General features: G+C 37.2%; 1 protein-coding gene across 4 annotated transcripts in view; it reads right to left on the bottom strand.

Moving 5' to 3' along the window:
* Positions 1-933: 933 nt before the first annotated feature.
* Positions 934-21,251, bottom strand: part of PCDH11X (protocadherin 11 X-linked) — a 438,369-nt gene continuing 418,051 nt past the window's right edge. For 3 of the 4 annotated variants that reach the window (XM_042029283.1, XM_042029282.1, XM_042029284.1), the window contains one exon: positions 934-5,649. In XM_042029283.1, coding sequence (XP_041885217.1) covers positions 5,258-5,649 — 392 coding nt within the window. In that variant the 3' untranslated portion in view covers positions 934-5,257. The remainder of the gene's footprint in view (positions 5,650-21,251) is intronic. The other variant, XM_042029285.1, reaches the window with a different exon arrangement.

The raw sequence follows: 21,251 nt of genomic DNA, 5'->3' as shown, positions 1-21,251 counted from the left end.
ACACAACTCTGCACTTGTTCAGGTACTACACATTTCTACCTTGCTCTGTTCTTGTTTTCCCAGATCTCTGTGAAATTCCACACTTTCCTTGCCTCCCAAGGTGGCCCTGCAAAATATTGTGAGCTCCATCCAAACCAGGGAAACCTCCAGCTCCAGAAATTTTCATCAATCTTCTTAATTTGGAGGCTGGATATATTAACTAGCCTAGCAACTGATGTGTCAGCAGTTACTGGCAGTAGGGGAATATACTTGTGCACAGTTTTGATGCCAAAATAAGTAATATTTTCCTGCTTGAAAGGGTCCTGCAGACAAGAAAGCTACTCTTGCAAAGCCATAACTACATCAAATAAGATATTATTGCCTTAGTGTCAGGCCATCAAGAGTTGCTCTTTAAATATGGACTAAAATAAGATAGAAAAATGCATAAAATGTCGTTTCATTAGTTCCTCGTTTGATGGTTATTTCTTTATATCACATGCATGGTGAGAGGATAATCCCTTTAGGTCAACAACAACTCATTAACCATGTTCTCTCAATTAGAAATAGCTTATTTTCTAACAAAGCAAACACCATAAACACTCCTGCCTCCAGCTCATAATGATTTTCTATAAGTAAATGTATCAGAGGCACAGTACAAGGAGGGAGCTTGGTACAAAGAGAAGTGACACAGAAATGGAAGATTTTTCTGATCATATAAAGCTCAATTGCTGTACACATTGTGTGTGAATATTTTAATGCTTACCAGAAGCCTGCTACTCAGGTGCATGAAGCAACTGCAAACAAAGTTACATTTTCTTGACTTTCTGGCAGTTTGGGGCTTCCTAGCAAAAGGAAATTTGGAAAGGTGAAAATGGGAGAAAAGCACAGCTGGGGAAATACTTTTAGACAACTTATGCTTCAGAAACCCAAAGAAAACAGTGCAAAGGAGAAAACTGCTTTTGTGGATCTAGTTTATTAATAAGCATTGTAATTAACAAGACAACATGCTGTACAGAAACCTGAAATAGAACTACTGCAAATTTACTGGACTTTAAATGCTGCTGGACTGTAGCATATGATGTCCAGCTGCATTACTTGTAGTGTGGTTAGGGCTGTTTCAATACACAGACATACACTGCTCACTCTCATCCTGTAGTATGCCATAGAGCAGGGAGATTTCCCAGAAATACAAACTCAAATATTTACAAGAAATCGTCAATCTCTTTCTTCACTAGGGATAACATAAGTTATACACAATTTTCCTATGTATACCAAATAAAATCTTTGCCTTCAACTTTACTTTGTGTCTGCACAAACCAATTCCTTCCCGTTTATTTACCCAGCTAAATGAGGGTAGCAAGCTGCAGTGTGATCATTTAATTGCTTATCATTGATTAAGGGTCGGTATTAAACCTGCAAAAGGAAAACATGAGAAATCAAATAAAACCAAGCCTAAATTTTCCAACTTTAAAGACTTTGTCAGCTTGACTCAAACGACCTTGAGCTCCTCAGCCATTACCAATGGAAACATTTAGGTGTCTGCCTTTGGCTCGACCATGTGGGAAGCAGGGGGGTAGTGGTGGTTTGGGCTGATGGAGTTCCCTGTGGACCACAGCTTGGTCAGGATACAACAGAGCCAAGTTCCCCTTCTCTGACAAAAATCCCCAGCAGATCCAGGCGCACCAGGGTCAAGGATGCAAAGGGACTGCTCTGCTCCAGCCAGAGTCCTGGCTGGGCTCAACACCACAGAACCGATGCTGTGTCGAGCTGCCTCGTGCTAACTTTCATAAATCCTCAGGCCCTATTAGCACGGGCTCATTGCCATGCTAATTAGCTAAATGACCTGCATCTGGCCAGCTCCCGGCCCGGGGAGAGCAGGTGCTCTGCAGTCTCTGTCTGGCCAGGCAGACAGGCCTAATTATTCTTTAGAATTAAGTTACACTTCAGAATACAGCACAGCTCAGGAAAACAAAGAAACAGCATCTTTTACTTCAAACATTTTGACTCGATTCTTTCTTTTAACTGTTTTTTTGGGTTTTTTTTTCATTTGTTTGTTTTTTATTTTAGCAGTGGCTGCTTTACAATATGGAAATAATCCTTTTTGCCAGTGCTACCCATAACTTTGATGCTCAGGAGTGCAACAAGCATGAGTTAGAGGGGGAAATAATCTAGACTAGACTGTGTGACACATCACTTTGAAGGCAAAGGTTTTCCTTTATTGTTACACCGTATGGAACAAATCTAATCATGTAACTAGCATTTTACTGTATATTGTATATAGAATTGTTTTCTCCACAAATCCACACAAGTAAGATAAAATAAGTTAAATGACTAAAAAATAAAAAAAATTACACAAAAATATACAGTCTATGTACTAGATAAATTATTTATATATATGGCAAGATGTGTAACGAGTCTCTAGTAACATCATTCCTCTGGATACTGACATGCTACTCAGAAATGTCGCCTCAAAGGTGTATTTTTATATATTATATACATAATATATAAAAACGAGGTAACAATTTATCTCCTGATACAATGTGTATTTACAATTAATTGTTCTGCATCTTGTTGACTGAATTTTAGAATATCAAACACATTTTCATGGATATAATGTTTAATATTTCTTATATCAGACTCATCTTTATAATGCATTTTGTTTAAGTATTTTTTTATTGTTGTTTGGTTTGGGTGTTTTGTTGGGTTTTTGTTTATTTGTTTTCAAGGGAAGGGGGATGGGTAAGTGCTTCTCCACCTTAGGGGAAAAAAACTAAAGGAGCCCCTAAACATTTAAATAAAGCAAAGTTTGTTGGGGTTTTTTCCCCTACCAGTGAAAAAACCCCACCAATTCTGGATCCTTCACTTTTTCCTATAAAATATAAAAATCCTAATATTGTAGAAATTTATTCCTTGCCAGAAAATTTCAGCAACAATTTTCATCCCCAAAAGAACTGTTGCAGGCAAAATAAAAAAAAAAAAAAGGAGAGTTTTCCAATGGAGACGCCAATTCCTTAAACATTGGGTATAGCAGTGCTCTGTAATAAAAACTAAAGACCTCTGCTTACAATAGGAAGGCATTACTGTCAGCATTATTCTCAATTTGCACAATTAGGATGTTTGGTAAATCTGTGTAAACTACAGATAAGCTTAGTTTTTGCATATCCCTGAAAAGAACTGCCGAATTCTCTCCTCGTGATGCCTCCAAAGCAAACAACAAAGGGCTTTGTATACATTAGGTATGAATTAATTTGTCAACTTTTTAATTGTCCTGGAATTAGAAATGAGATGTCTCAGCAATTGTGTGTCAGTACCCAAAGGATTATAATTTTTTTTCCAGGATTTTCATGCAACTGGAAGCCAATGTGCCACATCTTTTCTAAACGTTATTGAAAACTACTTAAAAAAACAAAAGAAAGCAAAAGAAGTACATCATTAGATAATCTGATGTCCATTAATCAAACCCTATCAGTAGGTTAAAAGTGAAGTTTGTTTTTTTTTTTTTTTTTTTTATTTTGCACATAAAATCTAAATGTGGTTGGAATAGATTTACAGTGGGGACAGCAATATATAAAGCTACTTATACCTGCTGGGCACATAAGAGAAGCTCTTTTAGCATTCATTGGAAACCCTCAACAACTTGAACTTCTGTAAATTTTACAAGCAGCTAATATTACAGCATTTTTACACACAGTTTTGTTTATAAATTACAGATTTAAGTTACATTATGAAGCCTACATAGAGTTCTACCCATAGGAAATATTCACACACTGTTTTTCCCTCCATACAACTTCGATTGTCTCACTTAATGTAGCAATAAAACAAAAAAGGTTTGCATTTTCTTAAAGGAAAAAAATTCTTGGCATGTACATACTGCAAATGATGAAATGGCTAAAGACCAACAAAGTATGAGAAGGAAATACTAGAAGGAAAATACGTTTTTTTCATCTAAGAAAGGAATCTCCTTTCCATCCACTGTGGAATTTACCAAGAGAATATATTCTCCAGCACACAGAACACTGAAAAAAATCCTTCCTCTTTAAAGAGAATCACCTTGAGACTTTCTCAAATAATATGATTAATTTGTGTTTATATTTATCCAACTTCCATTACCTAGATCCTTCTTTCTTTGCTGAGCACTATCAGTCATTCTCTAACAACTAATCCACAATGACAAGTACTTCTTAATCTCACAGGTTTGTGATGAAGTAACTAATATTATAGTTAAACTTTTACTGAATACTTACAAGAGGTGAATATAGCTGTAAAAAAAGCCGTACACATCACTATAATATTCTTTAAAACACCGGTAGCTTGCAGCCACGACATCACATCAGCCAAAAAAACTACCCCACTTCCTACTGTTTTCAGCAGTGCCCATGTAATTTTCAACTAACAGGAACAGTAGCCAAAGCAAGCTCTGCAAAATGAAAAAAAAACTAAAGAGAAATAGACTTATGGCTTGAAAAACATAATAAGTAGAATATTGTTCCTTCAATTATTATAGAAAGGAAAATCTTGGAAATTAAAAAAATTGAGTTATTATTTTTTTCCAGTTTTGATCTTGCATATCCTCTTATTGTCGTGTTGTTTATTTCACACAGAAAAGCCTAGTTGAGATCTTTCTATTTCATCTATCGCATTCTTTCAGAGAATAAATACCTATACATTGAGCCAATAAAAATTAAAATAAAAATCAGTTGTCACATACATTTTCCTTCTTAATTATATAAAAGATATAAATTTTGGTGGGAAGATATACCATCCTTCTAAAGAATTAGATTGTAGGATCTTATTAATTCTATTATGTCAAGTAATCAAATGAGAATTGCTCACTTGATCTCTAATGCTAAGCAAATGGAAGATGAAATCTATGAATATGCTATAAATTATAACAACAAAGAAAAATTTGAGTAAGCTATTTTTAGACTGCAATATTCCCCAAACCGTACTAAGGAATTGCCTTCAAAGGGAGGAAGAACTGCTGGCAGATACTTGCACTACATGGCCCATGTAAGAAAATGAACAGGATTTTGTTTTCCTTCTGATTGTTTCTGGGTTGTGGGTTCTCTTCCCCATTTTCTGGATTTTACCAAGAACTATGGTAAACACCTTTCAACCAGGTAATAAGGATTTAGATCTTCTGTTTCAGATTTAGGATTCTATATACACAAATATTCACAAGCCTAACAAGTTTGTACGCGCCCGAGCAACGGCGTTAGGCCGTGACTATACACAGTCACTCTTAAAGCCTCGAATTCGGGATTTGTCAGCTACGCATCTACAGCTGGTGCTCGTGTATAAACGTGGTGTTGCTCCCAGGCCCCGGTGCCTGGTGGGACGCGGCGAAGCTTGCCAGAGGAATGACCTTGACGGGATCCTCGCTGGCGCAATGTCTTTCGCAGGTGTTGTAGAACTGGGGCCTGGCCCCCCCCTGGCCTTTGTCACTGTCGTCCTTTGGCAGGGGCCTCCCAAGAGTGTGCCGTCCCTCAGGTCTGGCTCCTCGGCCCCAGCCTTGCTGGAAGCCAAACGATGGCAAAGAGGTGTTGGGCTGCTGGAACTGCGTCAGAGCCGGCGGCATCCAGCAGTTGTCGGAGTGGCCGAGGATCAGACACTCCTGCGTGCAGTTTTCAGAGGCTTCGGCCAGAGCTTTCTGCAGATTCACTTCGATAGCTGGGAGGATGGAAAAAGACAAGACATTTGTCAGAGTTTCGAGGACAGATGCACAGAGGGAATCAAGGTCAACAAAGCGATCGCCACCCTACAGTGATGGCCACAGCTTGGGAAGAAAAGACTTCCAGGTTTAGAGCTTCAGTGAAGGTTCAGATGTTGGGGCCCACAGTGTTATCACAGTTCACCTTTAAGGAGCTGTTGATACCACCATTTCAGCTCTATAACAAGCCCTGCTACATGCCATTTCCTAGAATCATACAATGGTTCAGGTTGGAAAACACTTCTATGATCAGAGAGTTAAACCATTAACCCAGCACCACCCTGTTCACCACTAAACGACATCCCCAAGACCCACATCCACCCGCCTTTCGAACTCTTCCAGGGATGGTGAATCCACCACCTCCCTGAGCAGCCTGTTCCAATGCTTGATGACCCCTTCAGTGAAGAAATTTTTTTCCTAATGTCCAATCTAATCCTCCTCTGGCATAACTTGACCATGTCCTCTGGACCAGACACTTACCTAAAATAACATTTTCACTTTTGGAAACTGTTATTGCTGTAATACAGCTAAAAACTTTATAATAATTTAATGCCATTGCTCTAGATATTTGCATAGAACTACTTGGAAAAAAAAAAAAAATTCTTATTTTTTTAATGTTCTCTTAAAACTGGATTTTTTAATTGTTTTGCTTTGCTTAAGGCAAAAAACCCTAAATTGGGCACTAGCCGAAGATGGTCCATTGGCTTCAAAGATGCACTCAAGAGCTATAACAATGAAAGAGCATAACAGGTATTTTAAAGATAATTGATTTCTCCATGCATTCGATACTGGCAATCTTGAAAAATCAAAGGGTAGTAGCAAAAGAAGATGTAACCTCTACAGTTTGCTAGTAATCGAACCAGATTGCTTCAGTAGATGCAAGGTTTGTGCCCTTGAAAAAAGATTATAGAAAGTTTAATTTGTTCAAAGGCAAAGCAAACTACTAAATCTGAAAGATGTTAATTTGTAATACATAAATATTCTTGATCTGTTTCATTTAAAATATGGCTTTACCATGGTAGGTAAATTAAAAATTAATGGAATTAAATTTCCACAAATGATTCCTTGAAATAGTTTTAATATTACAAGTGTTAATTTTATATTCTCTTCCTGTGTACCTAGTTAACTACATCAGAAAAGCAGAAGAATATCTGATTGGATATTTTGTGTTTTCTTCACAAAACTTCCCAATGAAAGATACATACGTGTTTTTAATATCTGTCTTAATGAAAATAGCATTTAAAATTGGATTCTGGCTCATAAGCACTGGAGAAGGAATGCCACTAAAATTACTTATAGCAATGAGAGTGCCGAGTAGGAGCCTCCCACCCTCTGAGCTTTATGTTTAAACAGATGCTGCATTTCTATTTTAACAAATACTTTGCATGTTGAAATCTGGGTAAAGCTGCAGAGCACAAACACTTACTTCCATGTTACATCTCAATACAAAGCAATTAAGTTTTTCCTTCAGGCATTGAAATACATAATGTTGCTGTCCAAAACAGGATACTTTTTTTTTTTTTTTGAAATCTACCATGTTTAAGAAGACAACTTGTTATATCATGAATGCTCTATTCTTGATTATTTCTCCTTCAGAATGCTGTGCATGTCAGTTAGAGCAGTGATTGTTTATAAAAGTTATTTTTGCGTATTACTGCCATTTCAACATGCCCTCAGTCATTTTGCCTGAGTATTTTTCAGTTTAATCCTGACAAAGCTTTGGCACCTTGCTGTTGAAATACTAATCCAGTTTTGATGGGCAGTAGGAGACATAAATATGGAACTAATTCAGTGGAGGCAATAGTTACTGCAAAAAAAAAAAAGTTTCTTTCTACCAGTAGATTAGTCTAATCTTTCTGTGTCCTACTATCTGCTATCAGAGACATACATTTAAGTATATACAAGTCTTTTAAGCTCTTTAATTATCCAGGTTTGCTTCTATTCTGATGAAGGCAATTCACTGAAATCAGGTACAACATTGACAGAGTATTGAGTTATCCCCATTTTATAGAGAACTGATCTTTTTCACATTAATTAAAAAAACCTCTTAAAATGCTGTTAATTCAGTCAAACTGTAAAATACACAATTATTTATTTGGAAATAATACTTATTTGTTTTGAGCTCTTCACAGCAAGCGGTTACAACACTTCTATGGACCATTTCTCTCCAACTACAGTCAGAGAGTACACAAAGCTAAAACCTCAAAAAGAAGCAGTTGACAATAAAAAAAATAACATTTAGCATTGGCCAAGGCAACTGTCGAAGAGAAAAGGTCACATATAAAACAGTCTCCACACCATTTTAAAGACCAGGACAGTAATTTTGTGCCATGTGTTGCCAGATTACCAGGAGACTTGGAATATTAACATATTGAGAATATATGTTGAGAATAAGAGTATTGTTAAAATTTCAGTCTTTCTTATTCTGTTAATAAAGAGATATTTTAATCTGAGTTTTAGTTTTATTGAAAAAAAAAAAAACAACAAAGAAACACCACAAAACAAAAGGAAAAAAAACCAAAACAAGAATGAAAACCCCAAAGCTTTAGAACTATCCTGGACACAATCATAAAATATGACTACAAATTATTTTGGTGTTAGGTTGGGATTTTTTTAAAAAACGTCTGCCAATGCAGGATTATTTAGAAGAAGCATCTTTTGTAGAAATCATAAACTTTCTTTCAATCTTTTTAAAATATTGTTGTCAGAGTATGCTTTTCATCAGTGCTTATGGTTAATACCATGTAAAATACACGGTTTTCCTTTGAAAAAACCTTTTTCTAAGTCAAACAAACAAACAACTTTCCCCACCCCTAAAACAATGACTCTTGGAAAATAATTCAAACTAGAACAGGCTGTAGGAAACTTTCTGCATGAATATTCACTGAGCATTATCTTTTTTTTTATCTGCTCTTCCAGGCCATGAAATATATCTCCTTTTTGTCAGTCTAACTCATTCTCTATTTTCCTAACATATCATTCCAGCCACACTTGTGGGAGAGTGTGAAGTTCAGTGTTCAAGTGGTTGTCTATCAGAGGCTCTGCAAGTTGACCACAGCACCTTCTGGCTGCTACTCTTTAAGCTTCCTTCTATTTTGTTTCTTTGCAAGTCACTCTAAATGTGGGTGACAATCAAATTTTCTGAGCCTTTCTCTCTCGTTCCAAAGTAGTAATGCAGGTGATTATTCTGCATAGTCTGAGAAGTAATCAGGGGTAGGAAACACCTCTGACACCTGCCTCTACCAAACAAGGAAAAGAAAGTTCTGGTTGTCTCTGGATATTTTCAGAAGAAATGATGGTTCTAACAAGTGAAATTCAGTGTCTAGTACCATCTTCTCACATAAGACATGACAGGTTTATAAATGGAAATAAGAGTGCATATTCCCCACATATGATGAATAAACAGTACGTTCCATTGAACTCTTAGCAGTCTATCTAACTTCTTACTTCACTCAGTTATAAACCCCAATTTTAGATTTTTTTTCCACACTACATGAAGGCTCTTCAAACATGACATACAAATGATATGAAAGAGAATTTTTAATTCATTTAATTCATTTAATAGATCACACATGTGAGTTCACCACTTCATTTAATAGATCACACATGCTCACATGAGCATGCACATGTGAGTTCACCACTTTGATTTGAACTCCAGGTTGTATTAGGAATGAAATTGTTTTTTTTTTTTAAGTTGTATGCAGAACTAAGAACATTTTTAAAGAAAGTGTCTGGCAGCTCTTAATAAATGTTTAGACCAGAACTGTCAAATATAACTAAAAGCACAATAGTTAAAAGATTTTCTTCATTGTTCCACAGTCTTATCATTTATAGGTCAAAGCAGTTTTCAAGTAAAAATATTTACCTTCAAGAAAATGTGGAATTTCAGCCCTGCCAGAAAGCTATCCTTCAATCAAAACAGCTACAAAAAATACCTTTTCCCCCCTTGTTTGTTTTGACCAGACTTCCTATGGCAATAAAGTCGGTGTGGGATTTTAGAGATAGTAAATAAAAATGTTGGTTATCCACTGTGCTTTTTGGAGATGAAAACTGAAGAGCTCTACAGTGCTACTCAGTCTACAACACATGTAGCACAGTACTTTGGCATTTCCAGCCTAATATGTTCCAGTTTTAAGACTGTTTCTCACAGAAAATTTGCAAAGGGAACCAGGTTGTTGGCATGAGTATGTTATCAGCAGTCTCAGAATGTTGAAAAGTTAGAATTATGGAATCATTTTGGTTGGAAAAAACTTATTAAGATCATTGAAGCACATCCCTAGTGTACAGACAACACACTTTCTTTTCTACCCCTCCTCTCCAGCCTCAAAAGAGTGATGTACTACTGAAAGAACATCAAGAGGGCTGGTTCTTTCCTCACTCTGCCATAAAAGTCATCACTTGCACCATGGAATACAGAGATTAGGCTGGAAAGGACTTTTGGTCTAACCTTCTGCTCATATCTGGAGATCTTGGTTGAAGAAGAAGAGAACAGCTTTTCCAAAAGGCAAAACTTTCAGAATTTTACATATCACTTAAAAGAAAAAACCCAAATTCCTGTGTTGAAAGGAAGATGTGCTTCTCTAGGGGTTGGACAATCAAGAACAGGAGATCCTGGAGAAGCCTTAAAACATCTCCACCATTATCCAAATGTGTAGCAATGATCAAAAGACATTTGTAAATGTATTCATTAGCAAAGTACCCAGATTTATTAGAAGTTCAAAAACCACCCGACTGCAACTATATCAATGCAAGTTTAGGGGCTTAGAAATTGTGCAAAGAAAATTTCCAAACCAATTTTAAAAAGTAAGAAAAAACCTTAAACGACAGAATATAGAGTGCTTGAATTTTAAAGCCATGTAGCTGAAGACTTAATGAAAAGCCAGTTTTGAATTTGACACATTTTGGATGCAAACCATCCAGTGTTACATTTAGAGCACTCTTGTTTCATAATAAAGCAAGCAACAATTAGCAAGCAATTAAGCAAATTGCCCGTAATTATGCCATTGCTGAGCTATTTTTCATATTTTCACAACACAGCACATATATGAATACATGGCTCGCAGTGCCAACACTGTTCTGTCAGCATCCAGAAGTGCCTCTTGTTTACTGAAGCGTTTCATTTTAAGCAGCTCCCAGCGCACCTCCAGCACTCTCTGCTCAGCAGGAACCCACCAGAGTGATGGAGATGACAACCCCACACTCCTCATCTCAGCCAATAGTTCCTAAGGAATGGGTCATGCCCACCCCACCACGTTTTGCCCATGTGTATTTACTAAATGTGGTACTAAATCTAAGCAGGAATTCAAGCATAATGTGAGGAAATTATCGCCTGGAATTACCCTGGTGACCAAAAGTGGCCACTTGAGTAACATCATTTAGAGGTCTCCACCATATGAGGAGAACAGAAATGACATTAACAATAAAAAAGGGAGGGAGGAATAGTAGTTAGTGTAAACTGGGTTACTTTAATAAGGTCAGGAGGAAGAAGCTTGAATGTAGAAACCCTAAATGAGTGCTGCTATAATATACTCTAGCTTTTTGGTTTAATAATAAAATGCCTTTGGGAGGAGTTTCCGATGAATATTTTATTTCCTGTATACGTCTCAATAAATTAAAAACCTAAAAGAGTTACTTAAATTCTAGCCTTGGAACCTTTTTATTCAAAGCACAAGTAGGACACCCCACTTTCTTTAATTTTCAGCTGTGTGTACAGAGCTTGCTTTGCTTGTGAGAAATCAGAGGAAGATTGATCCTCCAGATGTTCTGACTGAGGAATCAACATGCATGAGGGAAATCACGTTTTCCTGTGCTACCTAGGCTTGCCAGATTGTGCTGGGTAGCTTGCAAGAATCAGCTCTGCTCCCATTCCAGGGAACACAGTTTACATCCTAACGGCCATGGTTTTAATTTGAATTTAATCAAAAAAATACTTCTCATAAAATCCAAATGATAGGATGAGGTATGAGGATTTTGCACCTAGATTCAACAAGTCAAGCAAACATTATCGAAGATGACCAAGGAAAGCTGAGGAGGTCTCCATTTCCTTGGAGAAAGGAAACGGAGGAAGTGTCAGGGCAAGAGAGTCAGCCTATGGTAATTCCTGTCTCATTAACCACACTTGTGAAGTAAATCTTTCCCTCGCAAACAACAGCCATACAAACAAAGCACATTAATCTTTCATTTGGTTATCTCATTGTTTTTCTGACTAGAACTTCAATCTTGTATTAATCATAACCAAGAAATGGTCTAAAGGCAATGCTCCTGTAAAAAGTTCAGCTCCAATAATTACTGTTTTACACAGGAAGAGATTTCACACGAAAAGAAAAAAACCAACAAAACCAAGCCCCCAAACCTCCTGCAAACTCTTCTTTTTCAGCCTAATGAACATGGGTGTGTGACAGAGCTGTAGGACAGTACCTGGCACTGACCCTCATTGCTCTAACAGTCCAATTGAATTCCTCTTTTATGCCCATGTTTTGCTGCTTTTTATGGCAAAAGAAAAATATGGTCATTTGCAAAGGCTGCATGTTTCTTGGCCTATAAAGTGTATATTGAGTTATCAATGAGAATTTTAACTATAACTAGTAAAGTATAATGACCACCTAAAATAGATAACCTAAAATCAAATATATTGATTACAATACTGGCTAATACAATGTGCTTTATTTAATATTTCATTAACTGCTTCCCATTTGTACTGAACCTTCTTAATTATTAATGCATGGTTCATTATTTAACATGGAATATAAATTCAAATTCAAATCAATTAAACAAGGTGAAACTACATAGTGAGAAATGGTTTATCCTCCAGCAACAACCTTCGACCTGGAAACATAGTAAAGAGTGAAATTAGCATTTTCCCCCCATTCCTGCAAAGACTATGCATTTTAGGTGGTATATATTAAGCTCTGCTACTGATGTAAAGTTTCTGTAATAAACACAACATCTTACAAAAATATACTGAATAAAAAAGGTTTTCAGCTGTCACTTTTCAGAGGAACCATTTATACAGAATATAACACATACCAAGTTTTTCAGATTTAACGTTCAAATAAAATTGTGTGTGTCCATGAAAGAAAGGCAGCTTTTACTAAAAATCCCTAAATATCCCAAAAGAGTGAAGATTCGTAAAGAGAACTAAGAATCACTACACAATCTCCATAAAGTCCCTTTGGTCTGGAAACAGCAGAAAATACATTTCCTAAGCTTAGACTGTGTCATCAAAAAATCATATATTGTGGCTGGAGAACAAAGATCTGGGTTTGGAGATAGGATGAACGTCAGAAAGATAAGAAGGGAAGAGAATTTCTGGGTAGAACAGGGTCGGTAGCACTAACTCTTGATAACAGACCTGCAGGAAAACATTAATATTCCTTTAGCCTGCTCTAATACAGATTCCAACACTGGTGACAAGGAGCAGATGAGGTGAGCCCCCCTCAGCAGAGGTCAGAGGCTGAGTGAGGAGGATGGGGACGAGCAGAAGTGCCTGCTCAGTCCTGTTCACACACAGCGGCTCCTTCAAGGGTTGGTGGGAGAAAAAGGCCTCAAACGTCTGTGTTTACACCCTTTACGCACTTCAGTCTCTTGGTATATCTCCATGCCAAATGGTGCTCTGTCTTCCTTTTTATTGGCTTTACAGTAAAACAAATAAACAAAAGTTTGATGGAAAGTAGAATACTAAAAAATCTTTTAAATGAAGTAATTGAACAACTGCGGGCAATTGGTCACGGTTCAGACACTTTAATGAAACATTAATTTTCAAAAGGGAGTCATAAAACCCCCAAATGCTCAGTGAGCTAGTAAACATATATCTCCTGTGATAACTTAAAAGATAGCCAATAAAAGTTGTTTTGAATTGTGTTCTCATCAGATATACACAAACAGAAATTTAAAGTCAAAGACCACTAGAGCAGCAACCAAAACAAACCTGCAACAGTCTAAAAATATTCTGTGCCTTTTGTGGTGACTCCAGTTGCATTTCAAGAAAAAGAAACAATCATATTTCTTTATTAGAATATTAACAAAAAAATTTGCTTTTACTATGAATACCTTGACTATTTATTTTCAAATACTTCTAAACACTTTTACAATAATCACCTATGCTGATATCTATGTAACACTACGTATCAGCTTTTTTGAGTGCTGATAGCTGTTACATTTTATTGGACCATCAACAATATTAATTAATTCCAGTTGAATATATAAATAAAGCTTGCAGAAGATTTTTTGACGAAACAATTTTCCCATCAAATATGTTTCAAAATTCAAATGCTTTGTGACAGTGATGATTCACATTACACTTGGGAGTATAAAATGTGGTAGTTCCCATTTTCTCTATTCAACTCATTTTCACTCATTTTTTTAAAATATGAGGATCCTTAATATTTCAACATTATGAAGCAACGGCATTATTGAATGGAAATATTCTCACTTCTCCAAAGCTGTCCCTCAGATTTTACATTTCACAATAAATATCAGTTCAGGTTATGAATCTGGGAAACTGCACTGCTTATATTTCATGGCATCTGCAACAGGGCCTAACACCGTCCATCCACAGCTCTTCCCCACTTCTAAATTCCCTGCAACTACTACAGGAGAACAAACCTTGTGCTCCTCCTAAATACTTGAAAATCCATAATTATGAGTAATTAGGATAAATATTTCAGGGTAAGAGGCCATGGTTTTTAATTCCCTTAAAGTGCCCAGCAGCATGCTGGCTCTGTTGTGATTTTTAGATCCCTTAAAAACAACCGACAACCTTGAGGAAGGACAGGCTGGAGCAGTAAAACTTCAACGTTCCACCTCTCCACAGGACAGCAGGATCGCCTTCCTGCTCCCCTCATCTTCCCCAAGAGGACACTCTCCTCCATACGGCTGCAGCTCAGGAGGGTTTTCTCTTGGAAAACCCTCTCAACCACAGCCTCCTTGATGACTACACAACAGCTTCCATCCAATTTTTCACAGCAGTTTTCTGTCAAGACCACTTTGTCAATCTGCCACCGACTACCCTCAGTGGAACCACGTAGCTACTCATCCCTTTGACAAAGGCTCCAAAAAGTGTGAATACATGGAGAGGGCCATGTTTGATTAACAACCTTGTGATTGCTGTAAAAATGAAATTTGAAAGGTAATAATTACATTTGTAATTACTTAGGTCTAAATCTCTTATGTTTCCTACTCCCTGTATTTCTGGGCAGCTGGAGCAATGACTCATTAATAATAATAAAGTCATTTAACCCTGCAGGCACATTACAAGGAGAAAGATGTCATTTGTCACCAACGCAAATAGAACAATCACTGAAGGATACAGCAAGACCACTATTTCATATTTATTGCAAATGATAGAAGGGACATTTTGCACTCATTCTCACCATGACATCCCAATCTGCTTTTTAATTATCAGCAAACATAAGGGGACAGCATACAACATATGAGGGCCTACTAATAATGCATTGTCCTGCGGTGACATTTCCATAATCGCTTTAAATCTACCCTATACATATGTACTAGTTAAAGCTTTCAGCTCTTGAAATCATACCCCCTAGTAGGGAATGAATTATCCTTTGCAGATTGAGCACACAAAAGCAGCTCTTTCGCTGAGTTTGAGGGTCTGATAGCTAGCATGTGCCTTGCTATTACTTTAAGTGATAAGGTTTGGCATTCTGTTGCACTTATGGTTGAACACAGTATGACTTAAAAATAAGTGCAATTGTATTTTTAGACCAGGAACTTTGCAGCTGTAAATCTCACTGGCAATAGTTTAGACAGGGACTTCTGCAAGTCATTTAATTTTCCAGTGCTTCTCAGTGTTTTTCTGTACTTTGCTTCCTCAAGAACTCTGCAAGAAGAACTCTGTATTAGATGACACAAATATTCTTTTTCATAGGGAACTCAAGTAAGTTGTTCAGACTTAACTGGATTTTTAAAAAGAATTATTGATAATACTCCATCTATGAAATAAACTTTTGAAGAAAAGACTATTCTTTCCCTATATTATTCTATTCAGAGACACGAAACCTTGAGGAAAATTTATGCTGAGAAATTTCTACTATGGTATTAATATGAAAGAAAATGAAAGGAAGTTTCATGTAAATAATCTCAGTTTCAAGTCCATCAATCTAGAACTTCAATTTCTTCCTTGCTTTGCTTATTCATCAGCACTTATCTAACCATCAGGCATGTAGGAAGACCAGAGAACAAATTTAACAATATGAAGTTATAAACTGTTATTGTGTGGGTTAGCAAGGAGGTAAGCAAACCTCCTAAATCTGTTTATATTTTCCCCAGGTACTACAACATTCTATAGAAAGACATGCTTTCAAAAACTTAAATAAGTACTGTTAAGAAACAAGACACATCAGGAAAGAGTAAAGTGCACAGAGTAAAATTCATATTTTCACTGTTAAGATGGTGACAACACAGAAAAGCTTGTACGTGGAGTGAAATGTTTTGTCAAATTGAAAAATGGAAATAATATGAACACTACAATTTTCACATCAATTTGAGGTAAAATGTTTTGAATTACAGTCATTTTAATCTTGTTTTATAAAGAAAATTACTTCAAATGGGTGATAATTTAAAACAGCATAATCCAAACTCCATTGTGCTCCAGTCAGGCACCGGAGTGTGGCTGCAAGTGATTTGGAGCAATCTTTGCACATTAGCTCAGAGCCTCGTTCCGAGCAGACGCTTGAACAAGAAAAAAGATTCCTGACTAGAGTTTCCATCATTTACCTGAGAGTTCAAAACCACTGATTGAGATGGCTCCAACTTCCTAATTATAGGCATTGCTGGCACCTTCAGAAATTTGGGCAGCATCCTGATGAGGCAATACTGTCACACTTACCAGCTCTTTAAACATTCCCTTATTACCAAGTTCTCCACTGAAGTTTTGCTGTTTGACTGGAAGTTCCTCATCTCACTCACATGAGCCTTCTCCAACTATTGAGAAGTTTTTTTTCACACCAAGGAGTTTTGCTGCCAGGATATAAATATATACGTATACATGTTCTCCTAAGTAATTTTCAATTAAAATATAAAGAATACTGGAATTTCAGCTAGAAGCACTACTAAACTTGTAGGGTTTCCTTTAAAACAGATGCTTCTATCAGCCCCTGGACAGCTGACAAATGATGAGAATAACTTAGGCCAGATCAACATTTGACACAATTCTTTACAGAACATTTTCTCCCATCATGGATTATTTTAAAAAGACACTGTTAGGGAACAGTGATAGCTGTGATTATTCTGGAAGATTTTAGCATCAGTAATATCAGCCAAGAGAATGGAAGGGAGCAGCTGCTGACAGTATCTTTTCAGCCTATTGCAAGAGCTGTCAGGAAAGGTTCTGTGGCTGCAACCATGAGGACTATGATGCTTGAAAACAGGGTAGTGGTCATTATTATTATTATTATTATTATTATTATTTTGGGGAAAATAATTAAGAAATTACTTGGAACATAAGTATAAAACTGTGGGAGTATTAAGTTAAACTTCACGAGGTATCCCATTGCTCATGAAATTAAACACCATTACTTCAAAATGGAAATGTTTTAAAATGGAAATAAAAACATTGGTTGATCTTTAAATCCTGCCTTTATAAACTCAATTATATAAACCCCTTCTTATAACCACACACTGTCTGTGTGTGTCTATGTAAGGATTCCGAGGAGAGATAAATTTACTGACCTTCAAATTTCAGAGAGTAGGTGTCAAGTTTTTGACTCAGCCCTCCTTATATTCATATTTTTATACATTGAACCAAAGTTGTCTCTGCAAAAAAGTAATGTTCGCTCCTGTTTGATAAGCTTTGGCATGAATATGCCTAGGCTAATAAAAGCCTAACATATATTATTTAACAAGGTTAAAAACTAGCATTCAGACTTGTCAGGAAACTTATCACCTCTGTTAGAATATAAGCCTCAATCAGCCATTCCTCTATTGCATAGGACAGATGCTCCCTTATGTTTTAAGGATAAAGTTCTTACCAAGTCACTAAAGCTCAGCATCCAGCTCTTTTGAAAGTCTAAGTTTCAAACTTGTTTTGAAATCCTGGTCAGGGCAGACACACCTTGAAGGTAACCAAATAAATCCCAGGAGCTCTTGCTAGGAGTGAAAGTTCTTGAACTAACCTAATCTCTAGTTTATTAGAGCAAACCCACAAAATCCTGTAATTCATGTTTATTTTTTCTTAAATTCTACAGAAAGGATATTTTCAATCTGGGTTAAGTGCTGCTCTGGCAGATGCCATATAGGAAACTGTCACCGCATTTGACACAGATTTCTTTTTGAGAGGGTCCAAACCTGAATTTCTGAAGCAGATGTTCCCTGAGCTTCAGCAAACTGCGTTTCACAACCACCTTTCCTACAGTTCCTGTGGATGGCAGGAGGAGTTCCCACTCAGTCTGTGTTCCAAAGGGTTGCTTTAAATCTTTCTGGTTTTTAATTAACCATAGGATATAAAAGGGCCTAAATGAAAAGCTACCAGTCAATTGCTGACTAAGTGTTCGCCAGCCTGTTATTGAACCTATTTCATCTATTTATTCCTTAATTCATCCATAGTCTAGAGATGTCATTAATATGCTCAAAGTTAATTTATTATCCTCTATTGCTTCTATTCAAGCCCATGTTAACAGAATAAATTCATCACAAATGATCAGACTTGAAAAGGCAGATTTGGACTCTGACAGAGAATAATTTATCATGGCTGGGAAAAAGCCTCCCACCGACAGGGCTGTTGGAATGCTGGGAGATGAAACTGGGATGACTGCAGGACTTCTGCAGGAAAGGAGGTGAAAGTCTCGAGGGGAAACAAGCAAACAAAAACCCCCTGACTCCAACTCCCCAACCATGGAGGTTCCTGACGCTGAGTATTTTTTTCATTTTCACACTCACAGGTCCTTTCTCTCACCCTCTGCGCTGCCCCGAGGCAGAATAATCGTTAAGGCTCTGCTGGCCCTCGTTTGCATGCCCAGAGCTGGGGACACGGGGACACCATGGCACAGGGAGTGCCAGGGACACTCAGAGCTCTGCAGAAATGGTCCTGATGCTCCGGGGCCACAGACTGCTCATCAACACACCCATGCAGCAAAGGGCCTCACTGCTTTTATTAGTATTAATTAGTGTTGCTGCACAATGCAACACTAATTTAATTTATTCGCCATTTGTTGTCATTATCCCCATGATAACGGTAGGTTTGGGGTGATCTACTACTCTGTTACACCACACTTGCTCCATATCTCTATCTTACCTGAATTACAGAAGCAACTGGATGTAACAGCATTTATAACACGCTTCAGGTGCTGTTACAATGGAAAAAACCAAATACTTTTTTGTAGTTATAAGTCCATTGTACAGTGGAATTGGAAAGCACTAAGATACTGTCATGAGCGTGGTACCACTGTGATTCTAACAGGGGTTTGGAGACTTATTGTAAAGCCCAGAAACACTGGAAATGAAAGAATTGATCATGGCATCATAGCCAATATTCTAACTATTATTATTTCAGCCAGTTATTGTTTCATCCCCAGCTACAGCTGAATTTCCCCTCCTCCATAGCAGCCTGGACATGGCCCCTTCTCTATCAGACTGTTACTCCATTCATTCACCCCTTCATGTACTTGTATCCCAATTCTGCACACACCAGAGCCATTTCCCTGCTCCTGGTCCTGTTACACTGAGTAAATATGCAGCTTCAGGACTTCAGTAGCCAAATTTCCCCAGGGAAAAAGAGTGGAAAAAGACCAGTGAGTAGTCCAGACCTGTCCAAGAAATAAAAAACTCAATAGGCTCTGCCTAGCTACTTTACAGAGGATCTTATATATGGATATAATAATGAACATCAGTGCTCGAGTGTTTGTAAATATGTAGGCTTATCTGGATGACTCCTTCAGAACATCCCAGCTCCGTTTCCCCCCTTTCTTCTCTCATATTCCAGCTGAACTGTGCTTCCAAATATGCTGCTATCAACATTTGTGGTTTGTTTTTTCTTCTGATTCAAATATTTATTTATTCTATTAATGCCTTGAATCTAAGAACTTCAGTGAGGGGAATATGCCAAGAGTCTGACCAGTACCTGATGTACCAATGAAGATCCACTGCACTAAAAGAGAGGCAGCATTTCCCAGGGAAGCACTGGAAAGTTAGAAAGTGCAAATTCTGCAATACTAATTCAGCTCCCTTGTGTAAATGTGTTTTGATGCAAACTTTAATTAAATTATCATATACTATTTTCCTCACAGGACCCTTGGGCCCAATTCAGAGAGTAAGTAGTTATTCAATATTTCTCTTTATCTACTCTAATCACCATGTGGCCATATACCTTTTTAATTAATACTTTCAAAGCCTTGTGTTGAATGCAGATTTATTCATTTCCTTGTGTACTCTGTTGTTTTCACAGCACAATCAAAAGCTTCACGAACATGAATAATATCCCACCTGCATTATTTCCTTTATTGAGGCCATTTGCATCTGGGAAACTGAGGAATAAAAAAAATTGAGCAAAATGATGCAGCCTCCATTATTCCATTATTTCTGGGTGCCCAACTTGAGATAGCTTAAACCAGATTTTTACACACTTGAGCACTGGATATTATATTAAGTTTTCAAAACATATCTGTTGGAGTAGGGGATGATGTCCTAGGCACTCAAAGAAACCTGAACAACACCACATGATAGCAAAAATTCAGTTTTCCCCCTCCACCAAGGAGCTGCTTTGCCCTTTTCAAAATGTACGATAAAATATAAGAATATTAAAGAGCTGTTGTTCATTGTCATTACTAAACCCAACCAAATAGAACATCAAAAAACCATACACTTTAAACAGTGCTCCCGTGATGAAGAGCTCATTATTTTAATAAACCACTAAAAATCAGAGAATTTTATGTGCTCTGATGATTTCTTAGGGTTCCAAAACTTTCCAAAAGAGATATCTTAAAATTTAGCATTAACTGTAATGTAATAAAATGTAACGATTTCATAAAATTTTACATGGTCAACCAATTCTAGAAATTCCTCAAAGTGCTTCTCGGAATCAAACTTTAATTCATTTTTAAAATGGACTGGACTACAGTTATAACTGTTCCCACTTTAAAATCTCATTATTTTTATCTAACACAATATGCAATGAGAAACGCACACCGACATCAGTGTTTCTCAGAACTACACTGCTGTTGCTCCTGGCTAATGAGTGGTTTGTTTTGAAGCCTTTTTTGCCTGCATGTTTCTGACAGGGGTTGTACCCTTTTCTCCCTAAGCACTACAGACAGGCTGCAGTGTCCGTGCTAAACGCTCCTTAGGGAACGAGCCAAGTACAGAGACTGATAATGAAGAGAAGGGAATGAGACACATGCAGAAGAAAACAGGAAATACTTTTGGTAGCAAGAAGCCTGCTCTCCCTTTCTAGTTCCAACACCATCATTTTGTTCTGGAAAGCGGCTCTGACCAATGGTTATCATGCAGATGGCAGAAAGTTCAGAGTCACCTCAGCTCCACTGCAGCTCATGGCAGTGACTCTGCAGCTTGGCTGGGATGCTGTACAAGAACTGAAGCTACAATCCACGTT

The sequence above is a fragment of the Corvus kubaryi genome, unplaced genomic scaffold (genome assembly GCF_017639235.1).
Source record: "Corvus kubaryi isolate FWS band 111438036 unplaced genomic scaffold, C.kubaryi_AGA036_p1.0 37322, whole genome shotgun sequence".
Classification (NCBI taxonomy): Eukaryota; Metazoa; Chordata; class Aves; order Passeriformes; family Corvidae; genus Corvus; species Corvus kubaryi.
Note: the sequence above shows the minus strand (reverse complement) of the source record. Positions and strands in the feature narration are given on the sequence as shown.